Source organism: Oncorhynchus mykiss, chromosome 25 (genome assembly GCF_057628025.1).
Source record: "Oncorhynchus mykiss isolate SJ-2025 chromosome 25, ASM5762802v1, whole genome shotgun sequence".
NCBI classification, from domain to species: Eukaryota; Metazoa; Chordata; class Actinopteri; order Salmoniformes; family Salmonidae; genus Oncorhynchus; species Oncorhynchus mykiss.
In genome coordinates, this window is record NC_143046.1 from 55,906,789 (window position 1) to 55,931,665 (window position 24,877).

Genomic DNA, 24,877 nt, shown 5'->3' on the forward strand with positions numbered 1-24,877 from the left:
ACTGCACTTGTTAAATATTTTACAGCTGTAATGTCAATCAATCAAATAACTTTATACTGAATAAAAATATAAAAGGCAACATGTAAAGTGTTAGTCCCATGTTTCATGAGCTGAAATAATAGATCCCAGAAATGTTCCATTATGCACAAAATGTGTACAAATTTGTCTACATCCATGTTGGTGAGCATTTTTCCTTTGCCAATATAATCCATCCACCTGACAGGTGTGGCATATCAAGCTGATTAAACGGCATGACCATTACACAGGTGCACCTTGTGCTGGGGACAATAAAACCATAAGCCGCCTTCAACTTTGTAAGATAATTTGGCAGTACATCCAACTGGCCTCACATCCACAGACCATGTGTAACCAGGACAGCCCAGGACCTCCACTTCCAGCTTCTTCATCTGTGGGATCGTCTGAGACCATGAACATGAAAATTATAAGCCTCAGAACCTCACATTCTAAATGCTGGGATAAAATCTCAAACATTAAGCTTCAAATAATCAAACTGGTGTCACTGGGGACAACACTGTCCACTCTGTAGCATAAACCAGTCAGTAGATTAACATTTACTTATTGCATGTGAATTTGCTGACTTTTCTGCAGCTGATGATACTGGGGAGTATTTCTGTCTGTAATAATGCCCTTTTGTGGGGAAAAACTCATTCTGATTGGCTGGGCCTATGCCCTCCCAGGCCCACCCATGAATCTCCTCACATGGGTGGGAGGGCCATGGGTGGGCCCTCCCAGGCCCACCCAAGGCTGCGCCCCTTCCCAGTCATGTGGGAAGGGCCTAATGACTATTTCAATTGCAATGATTTCCTTATATTTGAACTGTAACTCAGAATCGTTGAAATTGTATGATTTTTTTTATTTTTGTTCAATAAATATAGCACATTTCTTACAACAAATGCATTTCAAGGTGTTCAAAGTCATGCATATAGCACTTTCCTCTTGGCAGGTCTCTATAGGTGACCAGGGGATTCTCTCTACCACATGTGGAGCTCCTAAGTGCAGCCATGCAACTGCATTGGCTATTTTTGCGGTTCACAATATCGGCTGTATAATGTGAGTGGAGGAAGCCACTTGTGCCCAACCAGATGCAGTCAGTGGAGGATCTTTACCTGGCCGAAAGACGACTAAGTCTCTGTCCCTAGAGCCCACAGAGGAGGATCTTCAGTGACTAAGGAACCATCTCTGGGGCAGGTTCAGTGGAATGGCATGTCTGTACCAAACATATATTTTTTAAAGGCACCTGGAGCATGCATGGCGCTGTCGGTGGAGCAGCAGGATGCTATACGGCAGGCAACAGTTGGCACAGTGCACCAACCCCAACTGGCACATCATAAGGAGAGGGAGGTTGACGGCCAGACATTTGGCGCAGTAGTTAGGGCCAAGCACGTTACTCCCTCGCTGCTAAAAAAAAAAAGGGTCCTCAGATCACAGTCATTGGATGGGGTGTTGTCTGTAAAGTAGGGCACAGATAACAAAGAGGAGGACATTAAGGCATTCAAAATGGCTACAGGGATGGATGTGCAGGAGTCAGGGCTTTGGGTCATGGGGTCTGGGATCCTGAGTGCCTCACCAGATGGTCTGGTGGGCACCACAGCAGTGGTGGAGGTCAAGTGGTGCAAGGGACCTTACTATTGAAAAGGCAGTGAAGTCGAAGGATTTCTCTATCCTGGACGGTCTTATCGCCTCCGTGAAGACCATCCTTACTGGCACCAGGTCCACTGGATCAGCGTCCTCGTCACGCCTCCTGTCAGTACCTGTTTTCAGGGAAGCCAATGGTCCAAAAATATAAACGCAACAATTTAAAAGATTTTACTGAGTTACAGTTTATACAGTCAATTGCAATAAATTAATTAGGCCCTAATGTGCTCTGTGGGATGTTCAAAGTTTTGGATATTTTGTATAACCCAACCCTGATCTGTACTTCTCCACAACTTTGTCCCTGACCTGTTTGGAGAGCTCCTTAGTCTTCATAGTGCCACTTGCTTGGTGGTGGGGCCACTTGCTTGGTGGTGGGGCCACTTGCTTGGTGGTGGGGCCACTTGCTTCTGAAGCTAAGCAGGGTTGGTCCTGGTCAGTCCCTGGATGGGAGACCAGATGCTGCTGGAAGTGGTGTTGGAGGGCCAGTAGGAGGCACTCTTTCCTCTGGTCTAAAAAAATATCCCAAGGCAGCGATTGGGGACACTGCCCTGTGTAGGGTGCCGTCTTTCGGATGGGACTTTAAACAGGTGTCCTGACCCTCTGCGGTCATTAAAGATCCCATGGCACTTATTGTAGGGGTGTTAACCCCAGTGTCCTGGCTAAATTCCCAATCTGGCCCTCAAACCATCATGGTCACCTAATAATCTCCAGTTTACAATTGGCTCATTCATCCCCCTCCTCTCCCCTGTAACTATTCCCCACACCGTTGCTGTAAATGAGAACGTGTTCTCAGTCAACTTATCTTGTAAAATAACGGATAAATAAAAAAACATCCATTGATGGAAAATGATCAGTAGACTTCGGCTTGTCTCCATAAACCCTCAACGAAGTCCACAAACATAATATATGCACGAACTGTTTCGACTGGGAAGCATGCGGACACCTTTACACGCGCGGAAGAAGTGCCAAATACTGACCACTGTGTCATGAACAACATCAGTGTGAGGATCAAATCGTATTGGTCACATACACATGGTTAGCAGATGTTAATGCGAGTGTAGCTAAATGCTTCTAGTTCCGATCATGCAGTAATATCTAACAATTTCACAACAACTACCTTATACACACAAGTGTAAAGGAATGAATAAGAATATGTACACATAAATATATAGATGGCATAGGCAATATTGGAATCGGCGGTTAGCGTTCAAAATAAAAGTCCCCCATTGAAACTGATGCAAATAATGGAATCGTGCCAATTGGACTAGTTAATGCTAAACAAGTTTTTAATGTTGTATAAATTCAACAAAATGCCGTTAATTTGACACAGATAAAGTATAATGAGTTGACATCGCACTGAGGATGTATTAGACGTCATAATTGCATTGGGGACATAGGTCTTATATGCATTGTACAGCCTTACCTCTGTCTGGATCTTGGGTCCGGCCTACTCAGCGTCACCCACAGGTTACAAATATTATCGTCTCTCTTATTGCGGGACTTCAACTATTGGAAATCACCTGACTGTTCAGCCTATTGTGTGTATTTAACATTCATCTTGAAATGTACAGCCTTGCCTATAGTTGAGTTTGGATAACCGGTCGCGGGATTTACAAGCAACAACAGTCACCTTCAGTCAATTCTGAAAACGCCTACATTACCGGTTTACCCTTTACAACTGCAGTCCTGAAAATTCATACTTTAAAAACTTTTATCAAATAAAACCACTGACTTCTTCCTCGTGTCGGTCGTACTACGTAAACTGAGATTCAATTGGCACATGCGTGCGGATTTGTGCCACACAAACGAGAGGGAGGTTGTATCCTTTTAACCAAAAAAATGAATTTCAGCACCCCGCGGAAAAACCGCAGTTGTACAGGTAAGCGTTTTCAGAATTGACACTTTTACAAGAATCGACTGACAGAGACTCAATGTTGTTGCTACCAAATTCCGCGACCAGCAATCAAAACTCAAACTCCACCTCAAGAGAACGGGCTGAACGCTCAACTACCTTACCTACGGATATTGGGTCCATGAAATTGAAAGTAAGCTGATACCCATTGATCTTGAGTCCATGAAATGGGGGTAATATACAATAGCAATATGAATGTTCAACAAGTACAATAGGCTGAATAGTGAGGTGATTGTCCATAGTTTAAGTAGTACAATAAGAGCTACAACGCGAACATGTGTGAACTTCATTGTGTTCCCGAGTAGGCTGAATGTGTATAACATTACAACCTTGTTTAGAACAAGTGTGGCATAATTCCAATTAGTTTTTAAAAAATCCGTTTGCAAGTTAATGGGTGATTTATTTTGAAGGCGAATCCCGATGCCACTGTTGTTGGTCACGACAAAAACACCAAATGCAGAGGCTAGGTAACACGATTTCTAATCACAAAAACCCACTTTGCATCTTACCTTTACGATAAACAAACACCACGCCCTCTCGTTCGAACTGGGTTACCCTGTTTCTTTTTTAATTTTCCAACGTTTAGTTTCTTCACTGCTTTGAAACCACAACACTCTTGTACTTAGTGTTTCGGGCAGGCTTTGTTAAGAACGTTTTTTGACGATTTGCGAGGGCGTGACGTGGAGAAAAGGTTGCGAAAAAAGTTTAAACAGCTGCACCGTTCCTGGAAGTTTTCAAATAGATCTATCATCGTTCGAGGCTAGAAATGTGTTTAACACTGGCCTGTCATGTAATCTGGTTTATTGATATGCCTACATTAACAGTGCAAGATCATCGTGGATTGTATCCACAGCTAGGTTTTATAGCCTTTACTATGAACCACTGAAAGTGACCTAGAAATGTAATCACCTGGTATAAACTAGGTCAGTAATTCGAAAGATCCATTTACCAATCCATTTGAAGAATTATAGCTCAAACGGGAAATTTAAATTTGTAAGTAAAATGCAAATACTATTCAGTTGTCAACAACATATCTCAGTGTCTGGATTTTTTGGAAAATGTAATTCGCATTATACAACCTACTGAGTAATGATAGCTAATACCTGGGAGAGGACTGGTGAAAGCCTTCCAAAACTGATATAGCATTCAGAGCCATGTTGACTGACAAGGGCTACATTAGGATTATTAGCAGTCATGTGGGACATTGATGGTAGATGGAGGGATAAGGCTAATGTGTTGTCTTACATGTTTTTCCTCCCAAGTCTGCATGTTATCATAGACATGACTAAAACAAATGCTTCCAAGTTTAACGAAGAGATGGTTTGAGCGACAGCTACACAGAACCTCTCACACGCACACAGCAGAGGATCCTTGTTTGTTTTAGGTTAGGAAATGAGAGGGATCTCATAGACCCAGAAACAAAGCAAGCCTTTTCATTTCCACTCCGCTTTTGATTAGGGCCAGTGACTTTACGCTCGTTAACTAGCTCGTTTGCCAAGCGCCCTTTCCAGTGAGCTACAGGGCCAGAGTCAGACACACAGTATTTAGCGTGCATCTCAATAGTCCAAAGTGGCTTCATCTCCTTTCCTCCATCTATACCAATTTGAAAGAGCTCGATTAGTGGAAGCTTGGCTGGCAGCTAGGGCATCTACCATAGTGCGTTCACATGTCCTATAGTTCCAAACTAGTGAGGATGAAAGGAAGGAGACAAGAAAAGTAATCCATGTTAGACTATTAGGATGCACCCTAAAACAAACCCCTTCCAATAATTCCACATGGATGAAATATTTCTATCCTCACTCTCACTCTCCATCCCTTTCTTGGCTTCTTCCCCATATACACTGCTCAAAAAAATAAAGGGAAGACTTAAACAACACAATGTAACTCCAAGTCAATCACACTTCTGTGAAATCAAACTGTCCACTTAGGAAGCAACACTGATTGGCAATACATTTCACATGCTGTTGTGCAAATGGAATAGACAACAGGTGGAAATTATAGGCAATTAGCAAGACACACCCAATAAAGGAGTGGTTCTGCAGGTGGTGACCACAGACCACTTCTCAGTTCCTATGCTTCCTGGCTGATGTTTTGGTCACTTTTGAATGCTGGCGGTGCTTTCACTCTAGTGGTAGCATGAGAAGGAGTCTACAACCCACACAAGTGGCTCAGGTAGTGCAGCTCATCCAGGATGGCACATCAATGCGAGCTGTGGCAAGAAGGTTTGCTGTGTCTGTCAGCGTAGTGTCCAGAGCATGGAGGCACTACCAGGAGACAGGCCAGTACATCAGGAGACGTGGAGGAGGCCGTAGGAGGGCAACAACCCAGCAGCAGGATCGCTACCTACGCCTTTGTGCAAGGAGGAGCAGGAGGAGCACTGCCAGAGCCCTGCAAAATGACCTCCCGCAGGTCACAAATGTGCATGCAGAAACAGACTCCATGAGGGTGGTATGAGGGCCCGACGTTCACAGGTGGGGGTTGTGCTTACAGCCCAACACTGCAGGACGTTTGGCATTTGCCAGAGAACACCAAGATTGGCAAATTCGCCACTGGCGCCCTGTGCTCTTCACAGATGAAAGCAGGTTCACACTGAGCACAAGTGACAGAGTCTGGAGACGCCGTGGAGATCGTTCTGCTGCCTGCAACATCCTCCAGCATGACCGGTTTGACGGTAGGTCAGTCATGGTGTGGGGTGGCATTTCTTTGGGGGGCCGCACAGCCCTCCATGTGCTCGCCAGAGGTAGCCTGACTGCCATTAGGTACCGAGATGAGATCCTCAGACCCCTTGTGAGACCATATGCTGGTGCGGTTGGCCCTGGGTTCCTCCTAATGCAAGACCTCATGTTGCTGGAGTGTGTCAGCAGTTCCTGCAAGAGGAAGGCATTGATGCTATCGACTGGCCCGCCCATTCCCCAGACCTGAATCCAATTGAGCACATCTGGGACATCATGTCTCGCTCCATCCACCAATACCACGTTGCACCACAGACTGTCCAGGAGTTGGCGGATGCTTTAGTCCAGGTCTGGGAAGAGATCCCTCAGGAAACCATCCGCCACCTCATCAGGAGCATGCCCAGGCATTGTAGGGAGGTCATACACACTACTGAGCCTCATTTTGACTTGTTTTATGGACATTACGTCAGCCTGTAGTGTGGTTTTCCACTTTAATTTTGAGTGTGACTCCAAATCCAGACCTCCATGGGTTGATAAATTTGATTTCCATTGATAATTTGTGTGATTATGTTGTCAGCACATTCAACTATGTAAAGAGAATTATTTAATAAGAATATTTTGTTATTTTTTTGAGCAGTGTAGTACTTCACATTCCAACCAAAGGTGCAAAAGAAGGCGAGGGAGAACTCTGGTTTAAAATCTCTGTATTAGTATTTAAAAAATAATTTCCCTTTGACATAAATCAGTTAAGTACCATTATACAAATCTTTCCATAAGTTTCTTCTTTCTTGACACAAAAATAACCATTATGCTTTCACACACACACACACACACACGGCACTTTGGACATATGGAGCAGTTAGCATTGATCTGCTGGTTTGGGGTAGCTTAGTTAAACCAGACTGAATAATACACAAGCTATGGTGAGCGTAGTGTTACGTCTGGTTTCACCGGGCTAGTTTTGGGTGGCCATGCAGTGCAATTATCAACTTGCTGGTAAAGATGGCACACCTTTCCCCTCGGGCATTTATACCTTGACTACAAATACACTTATAGACCACAGGAACATTTAAAAATCACATACACACATTTATGGCAGGAGTACAGTGTGCACGTTAGGGAAAGATTACATTTGGAAACTCAAATCTGCTGCATGGTTGTTACTCATCACAAAATAAACCCCTAAACTGGTCCATTGGCTCCCCTCTTGGTTGTACTACAGTACTTATCCAACTCTTACCAGCTAATGAATGGTGTGTGTGGTCCAAAAGATGTGGCTATGGCACATCTATGCCTGCCTGTACTGTATGAGATGGAATGTGCCATACCTCTCCAGAAACAGGGCACTGTGGAACATTTAATCAGGACGTGTAGGGTATGCTCATGGGCTGTCCTCTGCACCACAATTAACACCCCACCTCATGGAAGAGTTGGTTGGACCCACCTGATAGAACTCTAGTACACCAGTGTTTTCTACATTACTAGAACGAGGGAACCTCTTGGGTTGTGGCTCATGTCTGGGAACTGGCTTGAAATATTTGTTGATTAAGAGGGTCACAAGACAAGCGAGCATACAAGTTAGGGTTCACGATTGGAGCGTAAGAATTGTTATGTTTGTTTTCCAATTATGTCAATTACATATTTTCCCAACCTGTGTTACTAAAGGTCATTCATATTAATCTAAAATCAGCTGCATTTGTATTGTGATAGTAAACGTTACATCCTACAGTATATCCAATTACTCATACAGTAAGGTCAAATAATCTTGGTTAACCCAGAACTAAAATCTTGCATCATTTGGTCAGTCTGTCCACGAGTGATTAGGTCACAAACAATACAGTTTGTTCCATTTCATTGAGGCGATGGATTCGAAAACGAATCTAGATGGAGATTTCCACTTGAGATCATAGTAAAACTAGAAGCCTACATGAGGATTTCAAACCAGTTAAACAGAACTGAACTTTGTAACTGATGTTACAGAAGTAGGCAAGACATATGAACCGAGAGGAAACCTACAGTTTGTAATCAGATACAGTAGGAAAACAAGGAAGCTACACAGAATTAACCCCATGTCAAAAAAGCCCTTAATCAATTACCGTGAATTAACCCTCTAAAGAACGAGTATCATTCCAAAAAAAGCAGCAGCTACAAAAAAGGTGACAGTAAATCAAAAGAAAAGTGACAGCAATCAAACAATGTTTAGAGGATCCTAAGGCCTGCTTGTAGTTGGCATCTGACAAAAAAAAGTTATTTCATATTTCTATTACACCTCTTTTCCTAGTAGAGGTCACATCGTTTTCCTACCCTGACAAAAATCCTCTCGATACCCTAGCCTGTATAGCGCCCTCTACACTCGAGGTCAAACTGCAACTCCTTCATTTCCCAATGCCACAAGCTCTCCCCCTCCACACAACCTTTCTCACCCTGCAGAATCTGCACCAAACCTAGCCGCTAACTTGTTAGCAATACATAGAGGTAAGGAAACTTCAGTCAGCTTTGCACTCTTCGGCATTCTGTCATTTAGCATTGCACCGTTAGCATCATCGCTAATGTCATTATTATCACTCATTAGATCCTAGCCGTTTAGTGGCCCTCGGATATTTCTCTATCCATTCTTCTCGTTACTTCATATTTCTCCAAAGCGTGGTTTGCTGTCGTTCCTCGCTACTGGAAGGTTTGATGGGTTGTTGTTAAACTGAGTTTGTTATTGTCTGTTATTCCGGTGTTCCTGTCAATTTTTTGGTTCTTTGTGGTCTCAAAGAATCGCTGCACTTTGTCTCAGTGTTCGCACAGAGTTTGTTTCTCTCTGTGCCGGTTGTTTGAGCTCTTAAGGTGTGGGGTGGAGGGGCTTCCTCCCGGGTCTCATGTGGCTTTGTGTTTCTGGTTGCAGTTGTTGTCTGTGATGGAGTGGCTGTTGTGGTCTCCGGTCAACCCCCCCTGTAGGCTGTTCTGCTGCGGTTGCTCCTCCTTGGCGCGGAGGTGCCATGGCTTCACTGGAAGGGCTAACACCAGCAGCAGGCATGCTATGTGTATGCAGTAGTACCATGACCTGGCGAGAGAAAATCAATCAGTGAAGTAATCAAATCAATCCAATGTCATCTGTTCAGTATAGCACTCTTCACAAATGCATTTGTCACGAAACACAAATCCAGGCCTAAGCCCCGGGAAAGAGCATGCCGAGGACAGTTTTCTATGTGGCGTAAAGATTCCAGAAGAGTTTGCAAAATGTCATTGTGAATACAAATGATATGGACTCATTACGGGTCCCAACAAGTTATTCTAGCTAATCCTAACGGGATAGAAAATCCTGAGTTTTATATCTCTGATTATGGGAACACTATGTCCTCAAGGTCCAGTCCTTCCTTCCTTTTCAGCAGCCAGCCGTCCCCAAACTCTCCTGTTTAATGACTGGGTTTTATACGCTCCTCAACCTGGCAGATGATACAGAATATTTGCCTCCATTTTACTGGAGTGCTCTGAATGCATAAAGCCCCTCTTATTTCTCCGTGTGAATCATCCCCGTCTTCTAGTCATTAACTGGTCTTGTTAACAGTTGGACACTAAAGGGGAAAGACCTAGGGCCGTGTGCCCATCTGTGCCGTGCTCACTCGTTTTATTGGCCTGCCTTTTTAAACAGGCGTTTGTAAAAATGTCCCATAAAAATCAGGAGAGGTTTTGAACTTGGTGGTGCTTCCCAGGACCCAACACAGTATGTCACCTTTGTAGTCTACACATGTATTAATAAAAGTTACTGTTTTGAAAATTAGGCCTACATTGTTAAATATAACAACTTCTTACATGATGCATGTGGAATCAGTCATGTCACTCACCTGTAGAACTTGAGTGACGGCCCAACGGCCAATAGGACGAATGGCACAACCGTGTAGCAGATGGCGACCTGAGTCCCTGCCCACGTGATGACATCGTAGACGCTCTTGTGTGTCGTGGAACCCAGGAAGTACGGTTTGATGTTGTGTCTAAGCTGGAAGTGAGCCAAAGGAATACATTGTGAATCGGTCCCACAGCAAACGCCTCACATCATTATGTTGCATTGACTTTAAGATGCAGAAAGTAAAAACTAAAACACTTGTAGAGAAGATGTGATGGAGGTTAAAGACTAAACGATAGACCCATCAGTGAAGGCACAGAAACAAAATCAGCTTTCAGACTTTCAGGCATGTTGTAGCCATTATAAATTGCCCAACAAGAGGTTTACTGACCCCGTTCTTTACCTTACATGGACAGAAGCAATGTACTTTATCATTAGTGCATAACTCAACCACGTCCTGCATTTAGAGTAACGATATGAATCTCAAAAAGTAGAGCTTCGTCTTTCTGAAATAGTTTTTCAGGACATGGCTGAGTTTCGCTACCGTTCTCACTCATTCACCCCCCCCCCCCCCCCCCCGTGGTTTGTACGAGAATGCACTGGCCTAACAAACATGACGCATGAAAACTCCCATGCTTACACCAAATCCAATGCTTAAATGAATCCATGAGGGTGAGTGCAAAGTGCACACTTTCAGATAGGGAACCGTAAAAAAAAAGTCCCTCTAGTTCTGTGTATCGTGACATCTTGTGATGGTGTTATTCCTAGATGTGATGAGAGGGAGAATGGGAGCCGCGTATTGAGGAGAGGTTCTCTTTCTATCCTCTAGGACTTTCCTACTGTCGCCGTGGGGATCCGTCTGTCCATTACCCTGTGATCTCGGGCTCTATCATACTGCGACACACACCCTGGCTGGCGTATTGCTCATGCGTAAAGCAGACTCCCACCCACACAACCACTGTGGGGTATGAGCTTTAGATCCGAGCGGACAGTGCCCAGGGTCTGTCGTTCTATAGTCTCTCGTTAAAATAAGAACAGGGTCACGGCTCTGTCTCCCCCCGTGTCACCTCTCTGCTGTCTTTACATAACCATAAAAGTAAAATGGTGGCATGTTTATCAAATTTAAGGTCTGTTTTGTCGCTAATGGTGACTGTGACAAATGCATTGAGGAACGAGATGGGGGCAACACCAGCTAAAAGACATCAGTTATGTGCTTTTGTGACCTTGCGTGACACCTGAGGAATTCTGGTTTTGCCAGAGGTAACACCTCGGCTTTAGCTCAAAGGGCTAACGGAGTTTAGAGTTGTACTGACAACCCATGGAATCCTGCCTAATACCCCAGAACTCGTGTTCGCGCCTAGACATGACACCGAGGGTTTAACCAGTACCTATAATCTGGTTCAGGTTATTCATCAACCTACCAGGGTGTTTACAAACACCACAGGAACAAGATCAACCACATGTATCGATCACATTTTTACTGTAGAACCTTGTTCTGAAGCTGTATCCGTACCCGTTGGATGCAGGGATCACAATATTGTGGCACCACACTCCAAAAAGCAAGTGCTGCAGGCCCTAGTTTTGTCTTATCTTGATTATTGTCCAGTCGTGTGGTCCAGTGCTTAGAGGAAAGTCCTAGTTAAGCTGCAGCTGGACACTATCACACCTTACCTCTGCTATTATTACTATACAGGACACTATCACGCCTTACCTCTGCTATTATTACTATGCTGGACACTATCACGCCTTACCTCTGCTATTATTACTATACAGGACACTATCACGCCTTACCTCTGCTATTATTACTATACAGGACACTATCACGCCTTACCTCTGCTATTATTACTATACAGGGCACTATTACATAATGGACACTATCGCTGCAGCTGGCCCAGAACAGATCGGCACGTCTTGCTCTTCATTGTAGTCAGAGGTCTGATATAAATACTATATATGCCAGCCGCTCTTGGTTAAGAGTTGAGGACAGACTGACTGCATCACTTCTTTATATAAGAAACATTGTGTTGAAAATCCCAAATTGTTTGCATAGTCAACTTACACACACACTTACCCCACCAGACATGCCACCAGGTGTCTTTTCACAGTCCCCAAATCCAGAACAAATTCAAGAAAGCGTACAGTATTATATAGAGCCATTATTGCATGGAACTCTGTTCCATCTCATATTGCTCAAATAAACAGCAAACCTGGTTTTAAAAAACAGATAACGCAACACCTCACGGCACAACGCCTCTCCCCTATTGGACCTAGATAGTTTGTGTGTATTGATAGTGATATGAAAGGCTACTTGTAACTTTTTTTATATTTTTTATATTACAAAACATTAACAGATAAGAACAGCTCAAGGACATTACTGTCCTTGAGCTGTTAATGTTCTGCTGTTAATATGTCATGTTCTGTGTGGACCCCAGGAAGAGTAGCTGCTGCTTTTGCAACCGCTAATGGGGATCATAATAAAATACCAGCTGAAAGAGGTAATGCAGTTGAGGTGTGCAGACAACCCCAGGTATGATTCCAGGTCAGTAACACCAGCTGTGTTGGCTGTTTACTCACTGTCCGTGCTGCCATGGTCATGCCAATGCCCGTGAGAAAGGTGAGGTAGTACCCGGGGTACACTCCGTGCCACATGGCCGACAGTAGGAAGGTGGCCGCCGTGGGGTTGATGGGACAGCGCTCATAACACACCCTGTTGAAGACAGACATGGCACAGATATAGCATTAGCATCCCCGCTAATGCAAATCGCAGCCTGACTGCACATGATGCAGATCTAGCATTAGCACACTAGCACCCGTGTAGAGATAACGGCCCAGACGCTAGCAGATTCAGTGCATTTATCAGCATTACTACTGATATAAGCCTACTATCTGTGATAGTAGATATACCGTCATGTAGATTGTACACACACACACACACACACACGACTACTGTTGTGCGATAGTACAACGTAATCTGGTTTATGATGCATTTTACCTTTTGAGCCAAAGCGCCGTCTGGATATTCCAGTTGTCGAGGAACATCTTGAAACTGGTGGCAAACTGGAAAGAGAGTGGTTGTTGAAGTAGTGAATGTAGCCTAAATAATGAATAATAGCCTACTTCTACAGTACTAGTGAAATGTGAATAATATTTTTTTTTAAAGGCTTACCTCAATGTCCAGTATTCTCAAATTGGATATCAGGTCCCATCTTGGTGTGCCATCTTTGTTGTAGCCATTGAAGCCGAAGCCTGCAGCGTTGTTGATGGCATCAGCTGTCCAATGGGGAAAAAAACAAACGAAAAGTTACCAGGCAGAATTGCAGAGGCCAACAAAGAATAACATTATCCCTTACTGTCAAGACCATTTCGTTTGACTGTACTAGGCTCTTCGGGGGTATTGTTCTCCACATTGCCACAGGAGGGCAGTGTAACACAACTCAAAATAGTAGCCCAAGTTTTTTGTGTGACTTTGCCTCGGATAGTGGTCCTTCTAATGTCACCCTGATTTGTTATATGGGGTGGCCAGCACCCACATAATTCTCCCCCAACAGCCTTCAAATGCCCAAAAGGTCTGTCGTCCATCTTGTCTTACACTTTTAATCCCTGCACCACAAGGCCTCTGGCCAGGCCATCATTGTAAATAAAAATGTGTTCTTAATTGACCTACCTAGTTAAATAAAGCAGCACCCATATAATTATTCCCCAACAGCCTTCAAATCCCAAATGACTTCCCAAGAAAAACATGTTTTTTTTAAACTTCACATTTAGTCACGTGAATAATATTCAGGTGCACTCACACAGGGTCCAAATGAAGTAGTACTTGGGCCGGGTGGCCAGCATGGAGAGGTACAGGTAGAGGACCTGGAGGATGAAGGGGGTAGAGGCCATGAACTTGTCGTCGATGGAGCGCTCCACAGGAAAGATCTTCGACACGGACAGGAAGACGGCCAGGGAGATGGCACAAGTGCACAGCTTGGAGATCACGTTGTTCTGTGAAGGCGAAACGGATGATTTTAAGACATACGGAGGTCATGCAAGCTTATGACAGTCTTAAGAAGCATTTTAACCAGATAAATCGATTATACCTGCAAACTAGGGTTAACATTTTTTAAAGTCAATTTACCGTAGATGTGTGAGAATTTGAATACTATAGTCAATAGTTAACGTCAGAAATATCAGCTTTTTTGGGGGGGGGGGGGTGTGAGGAACTTGACAGGTATAGGCCTATCCCATAATGTACAACAGCAGGAAATATTGGACATGTTGTGTTGCAGCTTTTGTGTTTTGCCGTCTTGAATTGCCACCTCTGTTCAAGATTAGCCTGTAAATTCACTTGTAAAAAAAAGTGACACTTCAGCGAGGCTGTCTGAGAAGTCTATATTTAGCACGGCTTGTATTGATGTAAAAGCTTATTTGGGTTGTGATTAAAATCTTACCGAGGAATCAACACATTATATGGATTGTAGGTCATGGGATTGATTATCATTGTTGTGGTGGACACACACGAGCACACACACACACACACACACAGAGTAAGAGGGCATTTTTCTTCTACCCGTGAAACCAAACATTATCAGGAAAGACTGAATTCATTGGCGGTTATCAGGCAAAATAAGCTCCTTCATTGACACGCAGGCTCGGAGTTCCTCAGTCTAGTCTGGTAACCTGGTGATAACACCATCGCGGGGATTAGGAGGAGAATAAAACGCTGACTGTCTGATGGTGTCTCATCTGAACTTTTCAGCATCTGTAGTTGAATTCATTGGAATGACAGCTGAATTTCTAGACAAAAGGACTGTGGTACTGGTTGTTCTCGCTTTAGGCATGAAAAGCACAGTGTTTCCATTCTGAACTACAAGACGGCATAACTAGGGCCTGGAGTTTTTCCTGGTCAAAGTTCCATGTCACATTACAGCAGTGACTGACGAGAGACACACACACACACGTACATTGTAATATTGTTGCATTAAACATGTTGTATTGTAGATATGTAGTGGGGTACCAAATGTTATATGATGTACTGTTTTAGCTTTTGTTGTGTGTGTGATGTAAGTGCCTTAATGTGTTTGGACCTCAGGAATAGTAATCCCTAATAAATACAAATACACACTTTACCATGACTGTTTATCCACTACGTACTACGCCCTAACTCACACTACCAATGATCACCAACTCACACTACCAATGATCACCAACTCACACTACCAATGATCGCCAACTCACACTACCAATGATCGCCAACTCACACTACCAATGATCGCCAACTCACACTACCAATGATCGCCAACTCACACTACCAATGATCGCCAACGCACACTACCAATGATCGCCAACGCACACTACCAATGATCGCCAACGCACACTACCAATGATCGCCAACTCACACTACCAATGATCGCCAACTCACACTACCAATGATCGCCAACTCACACTACCAATGATCGCCAACTCACACTACCAATGATCGCCAACGCACACTACCAATGATCGCCAACTCACACTACCAATGATCGCCAACTCACACTACCAATGATCGCCAACGCACACTACCAATGATCACCAACGCACACTACCAATGATCGCCAACTCACACTACCAATGATCGCCAACTCACACTACCAATGATCACCAACTCTTCCTAGAAATATAGGCTGCGCAGGCATTTGCTCCAGTCCAGCACTAAGACAACTAGTTCAACGACTCACCTAATCCTCAAGCCCAGGTATGCTAGGACTGGACTAGAGCAAAACCCAGGACCAGAGTTGAAGACAAAAAATGGACAAAGTATCTTTCCTATTCTACTAGTTTCATCCTGGTTCATCCTGGTTCAGGGAGCTCTGGCATTGTGGTACCTTGGGCGAGGGCTCCGTATGCTTGTACTTCCCGTTCTCCGTCCCGTTGGCCTCCAGGTGGCGAGGCTGGTAGGCCGTGCCCTCGATGAAGGCCATGTAGTCGTTGTAGGAGCAGGTGGGCCCGGCCAGGATGCCCATGAAGTTACAGTTGTAGCTCAGGTACTCCAGCAGACTGGGCATCTTCCTGGGGGAAGAGGACCAGACAACGGATGAGACGTTAGACAGATGTCAAAGAGAGGCAGCCGTCAGCGGTCAAGCGGAGGGTCGTCTCTATTGACCACGCTAGAAAACGTGAACGTGCTGGACGGCGTTCTCGGAGCGCTCGAACCTCCCTTCCATCTAACGTTACTCTCGTCTCGTTTCTATCCATGTGTCTTTTAGCACGGTAAGTAGGTAACATTACCCCTACCCCGGCTTTGACCCTAGGTTTAGAAACAAGTAGCACATGCGTCAGCACTTTTGGCGTAGCATTCTAGCATGGCGATAGTGAACGCCCATTTGCGTCTGTCTGGCTCTTTGCAGGGAGGAAGTGAGGCCTTTCCCTGCAACGTGCAAGCTGTTGAGTGTGGTGGTGGAGGTACAGCAAAGTTGGGGTTTGTCTCAAGGGCAAGCAGCAAAATCACAATAACCAAGGTGTTTCGGCCAAAGGGTTGGCTAGGTTGCACTGTAGTTGAGGTGTTAGGGGTCACATCAGCAGATGACATACGTAAAGCATGTTTCTTAACTCCTAATGTACTTCACAAGACTGATTTGACAACGATGTGTCATTTTCTGGTTGTTTTTTTTTCAAGGACGACTTGTTCAATGTCCTACTAAACTTGCACAGATATTGTTAAAGTAGTGCCAAAACGACTCTTAGATTAAATTCCTTTCACAGGTGGGGGGGGGGGGGGGGGGGGGGGCAGGTTAAACAAACTGCATTATCGTCATGATTCCTGTACTGAAAGTTTCTGCCCTGCCGCTGTGCCTGGCTGCTGTAATGAGCAAGCCTAACACACACTCTCCCCCACCTCGTGTGCCCCTTGTGATTGCATTTCAAAATGCAATTCTGAGAAGAAGAAAAAGAACAGCCGTGGAAGTAACTAGTTGTCCATATTAAAGAGAGGACGGTCTCTATTTCTCAACGATCATTATTGAGCTCAAAATACGGAACAAATTGAGCATTGGCTATCGCAAGTGCACTAGGCCCCGTTTTTTTCAGGACATTACATTCATTGTTAGATGAATACATGGCTACTAGCAGTAGGTGTTATATTTAGAGTTAGCGATCTAGGTAATGTGTTCAGAGTTTCCACAATATATATTAGTGCATATAAAGATTGATCTCTATTGAAGCAAATTCATCTATATTGAACAAAAAAAAAAATCTAATTCTAGACCCCTATTTTTACAGTAAAATATAAAAACAGAAATAGCCCAATCGTCAACTCAAAATTCATGACAATCACTGAATTAGGTTGCATATCAAAATGTGAGGGGGGAGCAGGGATACAAACTCCTTCACAGCCCCTGTGACAGAGGAGCCGTGGGGTGTTTAAGTCATAATAACCACTAATTATTGTTGATACCGAGAGCATTCTGTACTCAGTCATTTCATGAGAAGAAAATACAATATTCTAAGATTCCTCCAGAGGCAATCATTTCCATCTTATTCCTCTTTTAGAAGCAAATATGCCGTTGTGAGCTACATTTTGCATGGTGCTGGACACAATCTTTCCTTGTGTCCAAAGCATTCGATATTCTCACTCAATATTATTGTAGAATCAGAGTAGAAGTTGAAAAAAAGACCCCCGTTTGTTACAATGGGAGAGAAAGAAGAGACCCAATAAAGAAGCAGAACAAACATCATTGGACATTTAATGTTATAATCTGGTGTATACATTTAGTTTTGATGTATTTATAAGGGGACCCAAAAGGAAATACAATTGTCATCCTCTGTGATTTTTAAATGCAGTGTCCACGTGTGGTTGTATTGTGCTTTAAAATGGTCAAAATCGAAGAAAATAAAACATCCCCAGTAAGCATTTTAATACCTAGCTTTGAGTACGGCAGTAGAACTGTCTCTAGTCCAGCTGGGAGAGTAAAAACATACCTGGATCACATACCTTACAGCTAGGCATCTCTGACTGGGGGTCAGCTGTTCCTCCTTCCTCGCCAAGCCTATGGGAACACAGTGTGGTCACATGACTGCACCAAAGCCAACCCTTTGACAATTATTATTTTTTACTGTATAGTCAACTCCTAATACAGTAAGTAAGAAGTGTATGCATTTCAATTTGAAGAAAAAATATTATTTACTCATCAAGTGTTGATTGCAATACAATAGAGTAAAAAATATTGATATACAGTACCAGTCAAAAGTTTAGACACACCTACTCATTCCAGGGTTTGTAGATTATACACTGCTCAAAAAAATAAAGGGAACACTTAAACAACACAATGTAACTCCAAGTCAATCACCCTTCTGTGAAATCAAACTGTCCACTTAGGAAGCAACACTGATTGACAATAAATGTCACATGCTGTTGTGCAAATGGAATAGACAACAGGTGGAAATTATAGGCAATTAGCAAGACACCCCCAATAAAGGAGTGGTTCTGCAGGTGGTGACCACAGACCACTTCTCAGTTCCTATGCTTCCTGGCTGATGTTTTGGTCACTTTTGAATGCTGGCGGTGCTTTCACTCTAGTGGTAGCATGAGACGGAGTCTACAACCCACACAAGTGGCTCAGGTAGTGCAGCTCATCCAGGATGGCACATCAATGCGAGCTGTGGCAAGAAGGTTTGCTGTGTCTGTCAGCGTAGTGTCCAGAGCATGGAGGCGCTACCAGGAGACAGGCCAGTACATCAGGAGACGTGGAGGAGGCTGTAGGAGGACAACAACCCAGCAGCAGGACCGCTACCTCTGTGCAAGGAGGACCAGGAGGAGCACTGCCAGAGCCCTGCAAAATGACCTCCAGCAGGCCACAAATGTGGATATGTCTGCTCAAACGGTCAAAAACAGACTCCATGAGGGGGGTATGAGGACCCGACGTCCACAGGTGGGGGTTGTGCTTACAGCCCAACACCGTGCAGGACGTTTGGCATTTGCCGGAGAACACCAAGATTGGCAAATTTGCCACCGGCGCCCTGTGCTCATCACAGATGAAAGCAGGTTCACACTGAGCACATGTGACAGAGTCTGGAGACACCGTGGAGAACGTTCTGCTGCCTGCAACATCCTCCAGCATGACCGGTTTGGCGATGGGTCAGTCATGGTGTGGGGTGGCATTTCTTTGGGGGGCCGCACAGCCCTCCATGTGCTCGCCAGAGGTAGCCTGACTGCCATTAGGTACCGAGATGAGATCCTCAGACCCCTTGTGAGACCATATGCTGGTGCGGTTGGCCCTGGGTTCCTCCTAATGCAAGACAATGCTAGACCTCATGTGGCTGGAGTGTGTCAGCAGTTCCTGCAAGAGGAATGATGATGATGCTATGGACTGGCCCGCCCGTTCCCCAGACCTGCATCCAATTGAGCACATCTGGGACATCATGTCTCGCTCCATCCACCAACGCCACATTGCACCACAGACTGTCCAGGAGTTGGCGGATGCTTTAGTCCAGGTCTGGGAGGAGATCCCTCAGGAGACCATCCGCCACCTCATCAGGAGCATGCCCAGGGTTGTAGGGAGGTCATACAGGCACGTGGAGGTCACACACTACTGAGCCTCATTTTGACTTGTTTTAAGGACATTACATCAAAGTTGGATCAGCCTGTAGTGTGGTTTTCCACTTTAATTTTGAGTGTGACTCCAAATCCAGACCTCCATGGGTTGATACATTTGATTTCCATTGATACTTTTTGTGTGATTTTGTTGTCAGCACATTCAACTATGTAAAAAAAAAAGTTATTTCATTCATTCAGATCTAGGATGTGTTATTTTAGTGTTCTTTTGACCAGAAGTAGTGCACTGCATAGGAAATAGAGTGCCATTTGGGTGGAAGCCAGTCTTCTCTCCTTTTTAAAAATGGAAGCTTTATTTAACTTGGCAAGTCAGTTAAGAACAAATTCTTATTTACAATGACGGCCTACCGAGGAACAATGCCTTGTTCAGGGGCAGAACAAATGTTTACCTTGTCAGCAAGGGGATTTGATCCAGCAACCTTGGTTACTGGCCCAACGCTCTAACCACTAGGCTATCTGCCGCCCCTACTATATCCCAGGTCGTTTTGGTCCTGGATGCTGATAGCTGTGGTATATCAGACCGTATACCACGGGTATGACAGAATATTTATTTTTACTGCTCTATTTGCATTGGTAACCAGTTTATAACAGCAATAAGGCACCTCAGGGGTTTGTGATATATGGCCAATATTCCATGGCGCTGTTCATAAGAACAGCCCTTAGCCGTGGTATATTGGCCATATACCACAAAGCCCCCGAGGCGCCTTATTGCTGTTATAAACTGGCTGGTTGGTATATGCCTCATTCCCAAATGAATGGGAAAGATGGCCAACGTCTAATTTACTATTTTTAGATGGTGCCCATCTTTTAATTTTACTCGAGTGTGAAATTGTCGGCGTTCCCTACCTTTCCCATTCACTTGGGTGCCCACTCTGCACCTATGTGATTACACTACGCATCATGTAATACTTTGTTTTTTGTATTTTTAAGATGACATGGGACAACATACACACGTTTTTGAAAAATAAAATGTTGAGTAATTGTGTTTATTGGAGACTTTATTTTAATAATAGATACAAATGTAATGAATTGAAAGTTGATTTTTATGATACGGTTACGCCATTAGATTTGGGCTGGGGTCACCAGAAATGATGTTGAAAAACAGTTGTCCCCAGCATTTCTGGTGGAAAAACATGGGGTCCCTAATGAAAACGTTTAAATACCACTGCATTACATGCTTCCCTCGACAGAAAAATAACATGCAGTGTTCACTGTGACATCACATAGATGTATGGTCTTAGATGTTCATTACTTATGAGGAGAAATCAGTAGCCTACACTGCAACTAAAACACTGGATGCACACACACACACACCACCTGAAGGTATTTGACTGAAGTGGAGGAGCTGGTCAGCCTCAACTCCCCTAAGCCTCTGGTTCACTCGTTCATTCTAATCCTGTCCTCCCGACACCCATCTCTCCATCCTTAATTAGCTGCTGTGGCCGTTTGGCTACTTCCAACTTCTAACGCTGGCGCTCTACTTTACAGGACTTCAAAGGGAGTACAGCCATGTAATCCCCATTCACAGCACACACACACACACACACACACACACACACACACACACACACTTCTCTCTATGCATACAGTATCTGACATCATGGATGATTTGGTGTAGGGGAGAGGAAAAGGCGTACAGAGGAACTTGGAGAGGGAGGGAGGGAGAACGCGTAACTTTACATAAGCTCGTTTCCATTGCCACCCCTGCTCACAGTAAACATTCCTCACAATACAAGCATGTATCAATTACTGTATTATGAAATCTGTTCCCAAAGAGCGGTTTTAAAAATGTAAAACAATGTTTCATTTCAATTAAAAGTAATAAAATGAGAAACTGGATATAAAAAGGCAACTATTTGTCTGCAAGGTGACGAGGAGACAGACGGAAACTCTTTCGAAAAGGCCTTGCAGATGAAACCAAAACAATCAAATGGAACGTTCATATCCCCTCTGACTTTGTGTTTCTATATAAAAAAAAGGTGACTGCAGATTGTGTTCACTATACATAGCTTTAGCTGTCTGGCAGAAAGGAAGCCGAGGAGCGCATAAAAATCACTGTGTTGTCTCTCTCCATCTGCTGCTGCTCTCAACTCCCACGTGACAGCCTTTATCGATGACATGTTCCTTCACCATGACTCACTTCCTTAGTTAACGCACATTACACACAAGTACACACATGCACGTCTCACCGTCGTGTATCTCAAACGCCAAGCTGGTGATCTTCTGAGTGATGACCATCATTGGCCTATAGGAGAAACACAGGAGAGGAGAAACCAAAATCACATCAACTTATGGTCACCCGACTGCCTCCGCTCTCACCTACACTGGAACGAGCTTCTCCTTCCATATCACATACAAGATAACATCCCATCTCCATCAGGCAGACATTACTCATTTACCGGTGCATTTGGGAGGACTGCTGTAGCGAGACCCAGTCACTCTGTATAATACAACAGACTGACTCCATGCTGCTTTTGTATACGCCCTAAAGACGTGGCACAGTGTCAAGTATGTAATACTATGTGACAGAAGAACGGTGGGGTGAAAGACTATCCTTATTAAAATGTTTAGATTCATTGGTTGTAGGTTGCACAGAAAAACCAGTCGTTCAAAATGACATGACACCCCAAAGCTTGTAGCAGATTGATATGTTGTGTGGAATAGATTGGGCCCTAGTCGTCCAAGCCAGAGAGAAAGTACAAATATTCAATTAGGTTTGACTTGATACACATAAGGTAATTCTAGGTCTTGTGGCATATTTTGGTTAACTTCTTCGATATAGGGGGCGCTCTTAATTTTTGGATGAAAAACGTTCCCGTTTTAAACAAGATATTTTGTCACGAAAAGATGCTTGACTATGCATATAATTGACAGCTTTGGAAAGAAAACACTCTGACGTTTCCTAAACTGCAAAGAAATTATCTGTGAGTGCCACAGAACTGATGCTACAGGCGAAACCAAGATGAAATTTCAAACAGGAAGTGCCCCAGATTTTGAAGGCGCTGTGTTCCAATGTCTCCTTATATGGCTGTGAATGGAACTGGAATGAGCTTACACTGTCGTTTCCCCAAGGTGTCTGCAGCATTGTGACGTATTTGTAGGCATATCATTGGAAGATTGACCATTTTACACTACATCTACCAGGTGCTCGCTTGGTGTCCTCCGTCGCAATTATTGCGTGTATTATCTCCAGCTGCGTGTATTTTTCCGTTTGCTTCCAAGGAGAAACCCAACTGCCACGAATGATTTATCATCGAATAGATATGTGAAAAACACCTTGAGGATTGATTCTAAACAACGTTTGCCATGTTTCTGTCGATATTATGGAGTTAATTTTGAAAAAGTTTGGCGTTGTAATGACTGAATTTTCGGGGGTTTTTTCTTAGCCAAACATGATGAACAAAACGGAGCGATTTCTCCTACACAAATAATATTTTTGGAAAAAATGTGCATTTGCTATCTAACTGAGAGTCTCCTCATTGAAAACATCCGAAGTTCTTCAAAGGTGAATGCTTTTCTTGTTTTTGTGAAAATGTTGCCTGCTGAATGCTAGGCTTAATGCTATGCTAGCTATCAATACTCTTACACAAATGCTTGTGTAGCTATGGTTGAAAAGCATATTTTGAAAATCTGAGATGACAGTGTTGTTAACAAAAGGCTAAGCTTGTGAGTGAATATATTTATTTCATTTGCGATTTTTCATGAATAGTTAACGTTGCGTTATGGTAATGAGCTTGAGGCTATAATTACGCTCCCGGATACGGGATTGCTCGATGCAAGAAGTTAAACTATCCCCAATTCAATGGAATTGCAACCCTCTGCATGCACAATGCATTCTTCCATCACATGTGCAGCTGATTCTCAAGATCTTGCACACTAATGAGATGCTATTGAGCCCACACTACTACACTGTCTGGGCCAAGGACTACATGCTTTCTGGTAAGTTTTGAATACAATACTGGGTTGGGTGAACATATTTTTTGTTAACTTGTAAACAGTAGCCAAAAGCAAAGTGTGTTTAAATAATTTCTAACTTCTTAACAATTTATGCTAGTAAGTTTTTGCTACCATGTGGATTTTAGCTTGCTTGAGCCTTTTCATTTCAAAAAGCAGTTGTTTAATATAACTGCTTAACTATTTATCTGTACATGGAAATGGTTTTTTTTTACTCATTTTTTTCTAATCTTTACAGGAAAATGCCACTATCTGATGTGTGGAGACATTTCACTGCAGCTAATGTAGAAGGAAAAGCTGTGTACATTTGCAAATACTGTGGCAAATAATATGAAGAATGGAACAAAGCTGCAGAATCATCTGGCCAAGTGCATAAAGTTCCCTCAGCGCTCACAACAAGCAACCCTTTGACAAAAGTCCCTCTACTTCTAATTCGAGGTGAAAATGATGAATCAGACGACTTATCGATAGCAACAGCTCACGGTCCTCCTGGAATCAGAAGTTTTTTTGACTCAATGGAGGAACGTAGTCAGAGAAATGCTGATGAATGTCTTGCTCGAGCTGTGTATGCAGCTGGTTCACATCTGATGCTCACAGGCAATGTGTATTGGAAGAGATTTCTGAATGTTCTTCGCTCAGCATACACCCCTCCAACCAGACATGCTTTATCTACTCATTTGCTGGATGCAGAGTTCAAATGAAGGTCAAGCAAATCATAGAGAAAGCAGAATGTATTGCAATCATCTCTGATAGGTGGTTAAGGAATAATTAACTACATAATCTCTACCCCTCAACCAGTATTCTACAAGAGCACAGACGCAAGGGACAACAGACACACCAGTCTCTACATTGCAGATGAGCTGAAGGCAGTCATCAATGACCTTGGACCACAGAAGGTATTTGTACTGATGACAGACAATGCTGCGAACATGAAGGCTGCTTGGTCTCAAGTGGAAGAGTCCTACCCTCACATCACATCCATTGGCTGTGCTGTTCATGCATTGAATCTGCTCCTCAGGGACATCATGGCACTGAAAACAATGGATACACTCTACAAGAGAGCCAAGGAAATGGTTAGGTATGTGAAGGGTCATCAAGTTATAGCAGCAATCTACCCCACCAAGAAAAGTGAGAAGAATAAGAGCACCACATTGAAGCAGCCCAGCAACACCCGTCGGGGTGGTGTTGTCGTCATCATGTTTGACAGTCTCCTGGAGGGGAAGGAGTCTCTCCTAGAAATGGCCATATAACAGTCTGCCGATATGGACAGCGCCATCAAG

At 43.7% G+C, this 24,877-nt stretch overlaps 1 protein-coding gene and 1 long non-coding RNA gene across 4 annotated transcripts in view; both read right to left on the reverse strand.

The window, feature by feature from the left end:
- Positions 1–867: 867 nt before the first annotated feature.
- On the reverse strand, positions 868–3,628 carry LOC110505318 (uncharacterized). Its single transcript, XR_016491887.1, has 3 exons — positions 3,080–3,628; positions 1,648–1,772; positions 868–1,468 (listed from the first exon to the last, which is right to left on the reverse strand). It is a non-coding gene; the product is annotated as an uncharacterized LOC110505318 (long non-coding RNA).
- Positions 3,629–6,927: 3,299 nt separating this feature from the next.
- mboat2a (membrane bound O-acyltransferase domain containing 2a) overlaps positions 6,928–24,877 on the reverse strand; it is a 117,732-nt gene continuing 99,782 nt past the window's right edge. For 2 of the 3 annotated variants that reach the window (XM_090220574.1, XM_036962314.2), the window contains 9 exons: positions 21,833–21,888; positions 18,024–18,078; positions 15,919–16,102; positions 13,864–14,056; positions 13,236–13,339; positions 13,062–13,126; positions 12,644–12,776; positions 10,071–10,222; positions 6,928–9,289 (listed from right to left, as the gene is read on the reverse strand). In XM_090220574.1, coding sequence (XP_090076700.1) covers positions 9,103–9,289; positions 10,071–10,222; positions 12,644–12,776; positions 13,062–13,126; positions 13,236–13,339; positions 13,864–14,056; positions 15,919–16,102; positions 18,024–18,078; positions 21,833–21,888 — 1,129 coding nt within the window. In that variant the 3' untranslated portion in view covers positions 6,928–9,102. Of the gene's footprint in view, positions 9,290–10,070; positions 10,223–12,643; positions 12,777–13,061; positions 13,127–13,235; positions 13,340–13,863; positions 14,057–15,918; positions 16,103–18,010; positions 18,079–21,832; positions 21,889–24,877 lie in introns of all 3 variants that reach the window. The other variant, XM_090220575.1, reaches the window with a different exon arrangement.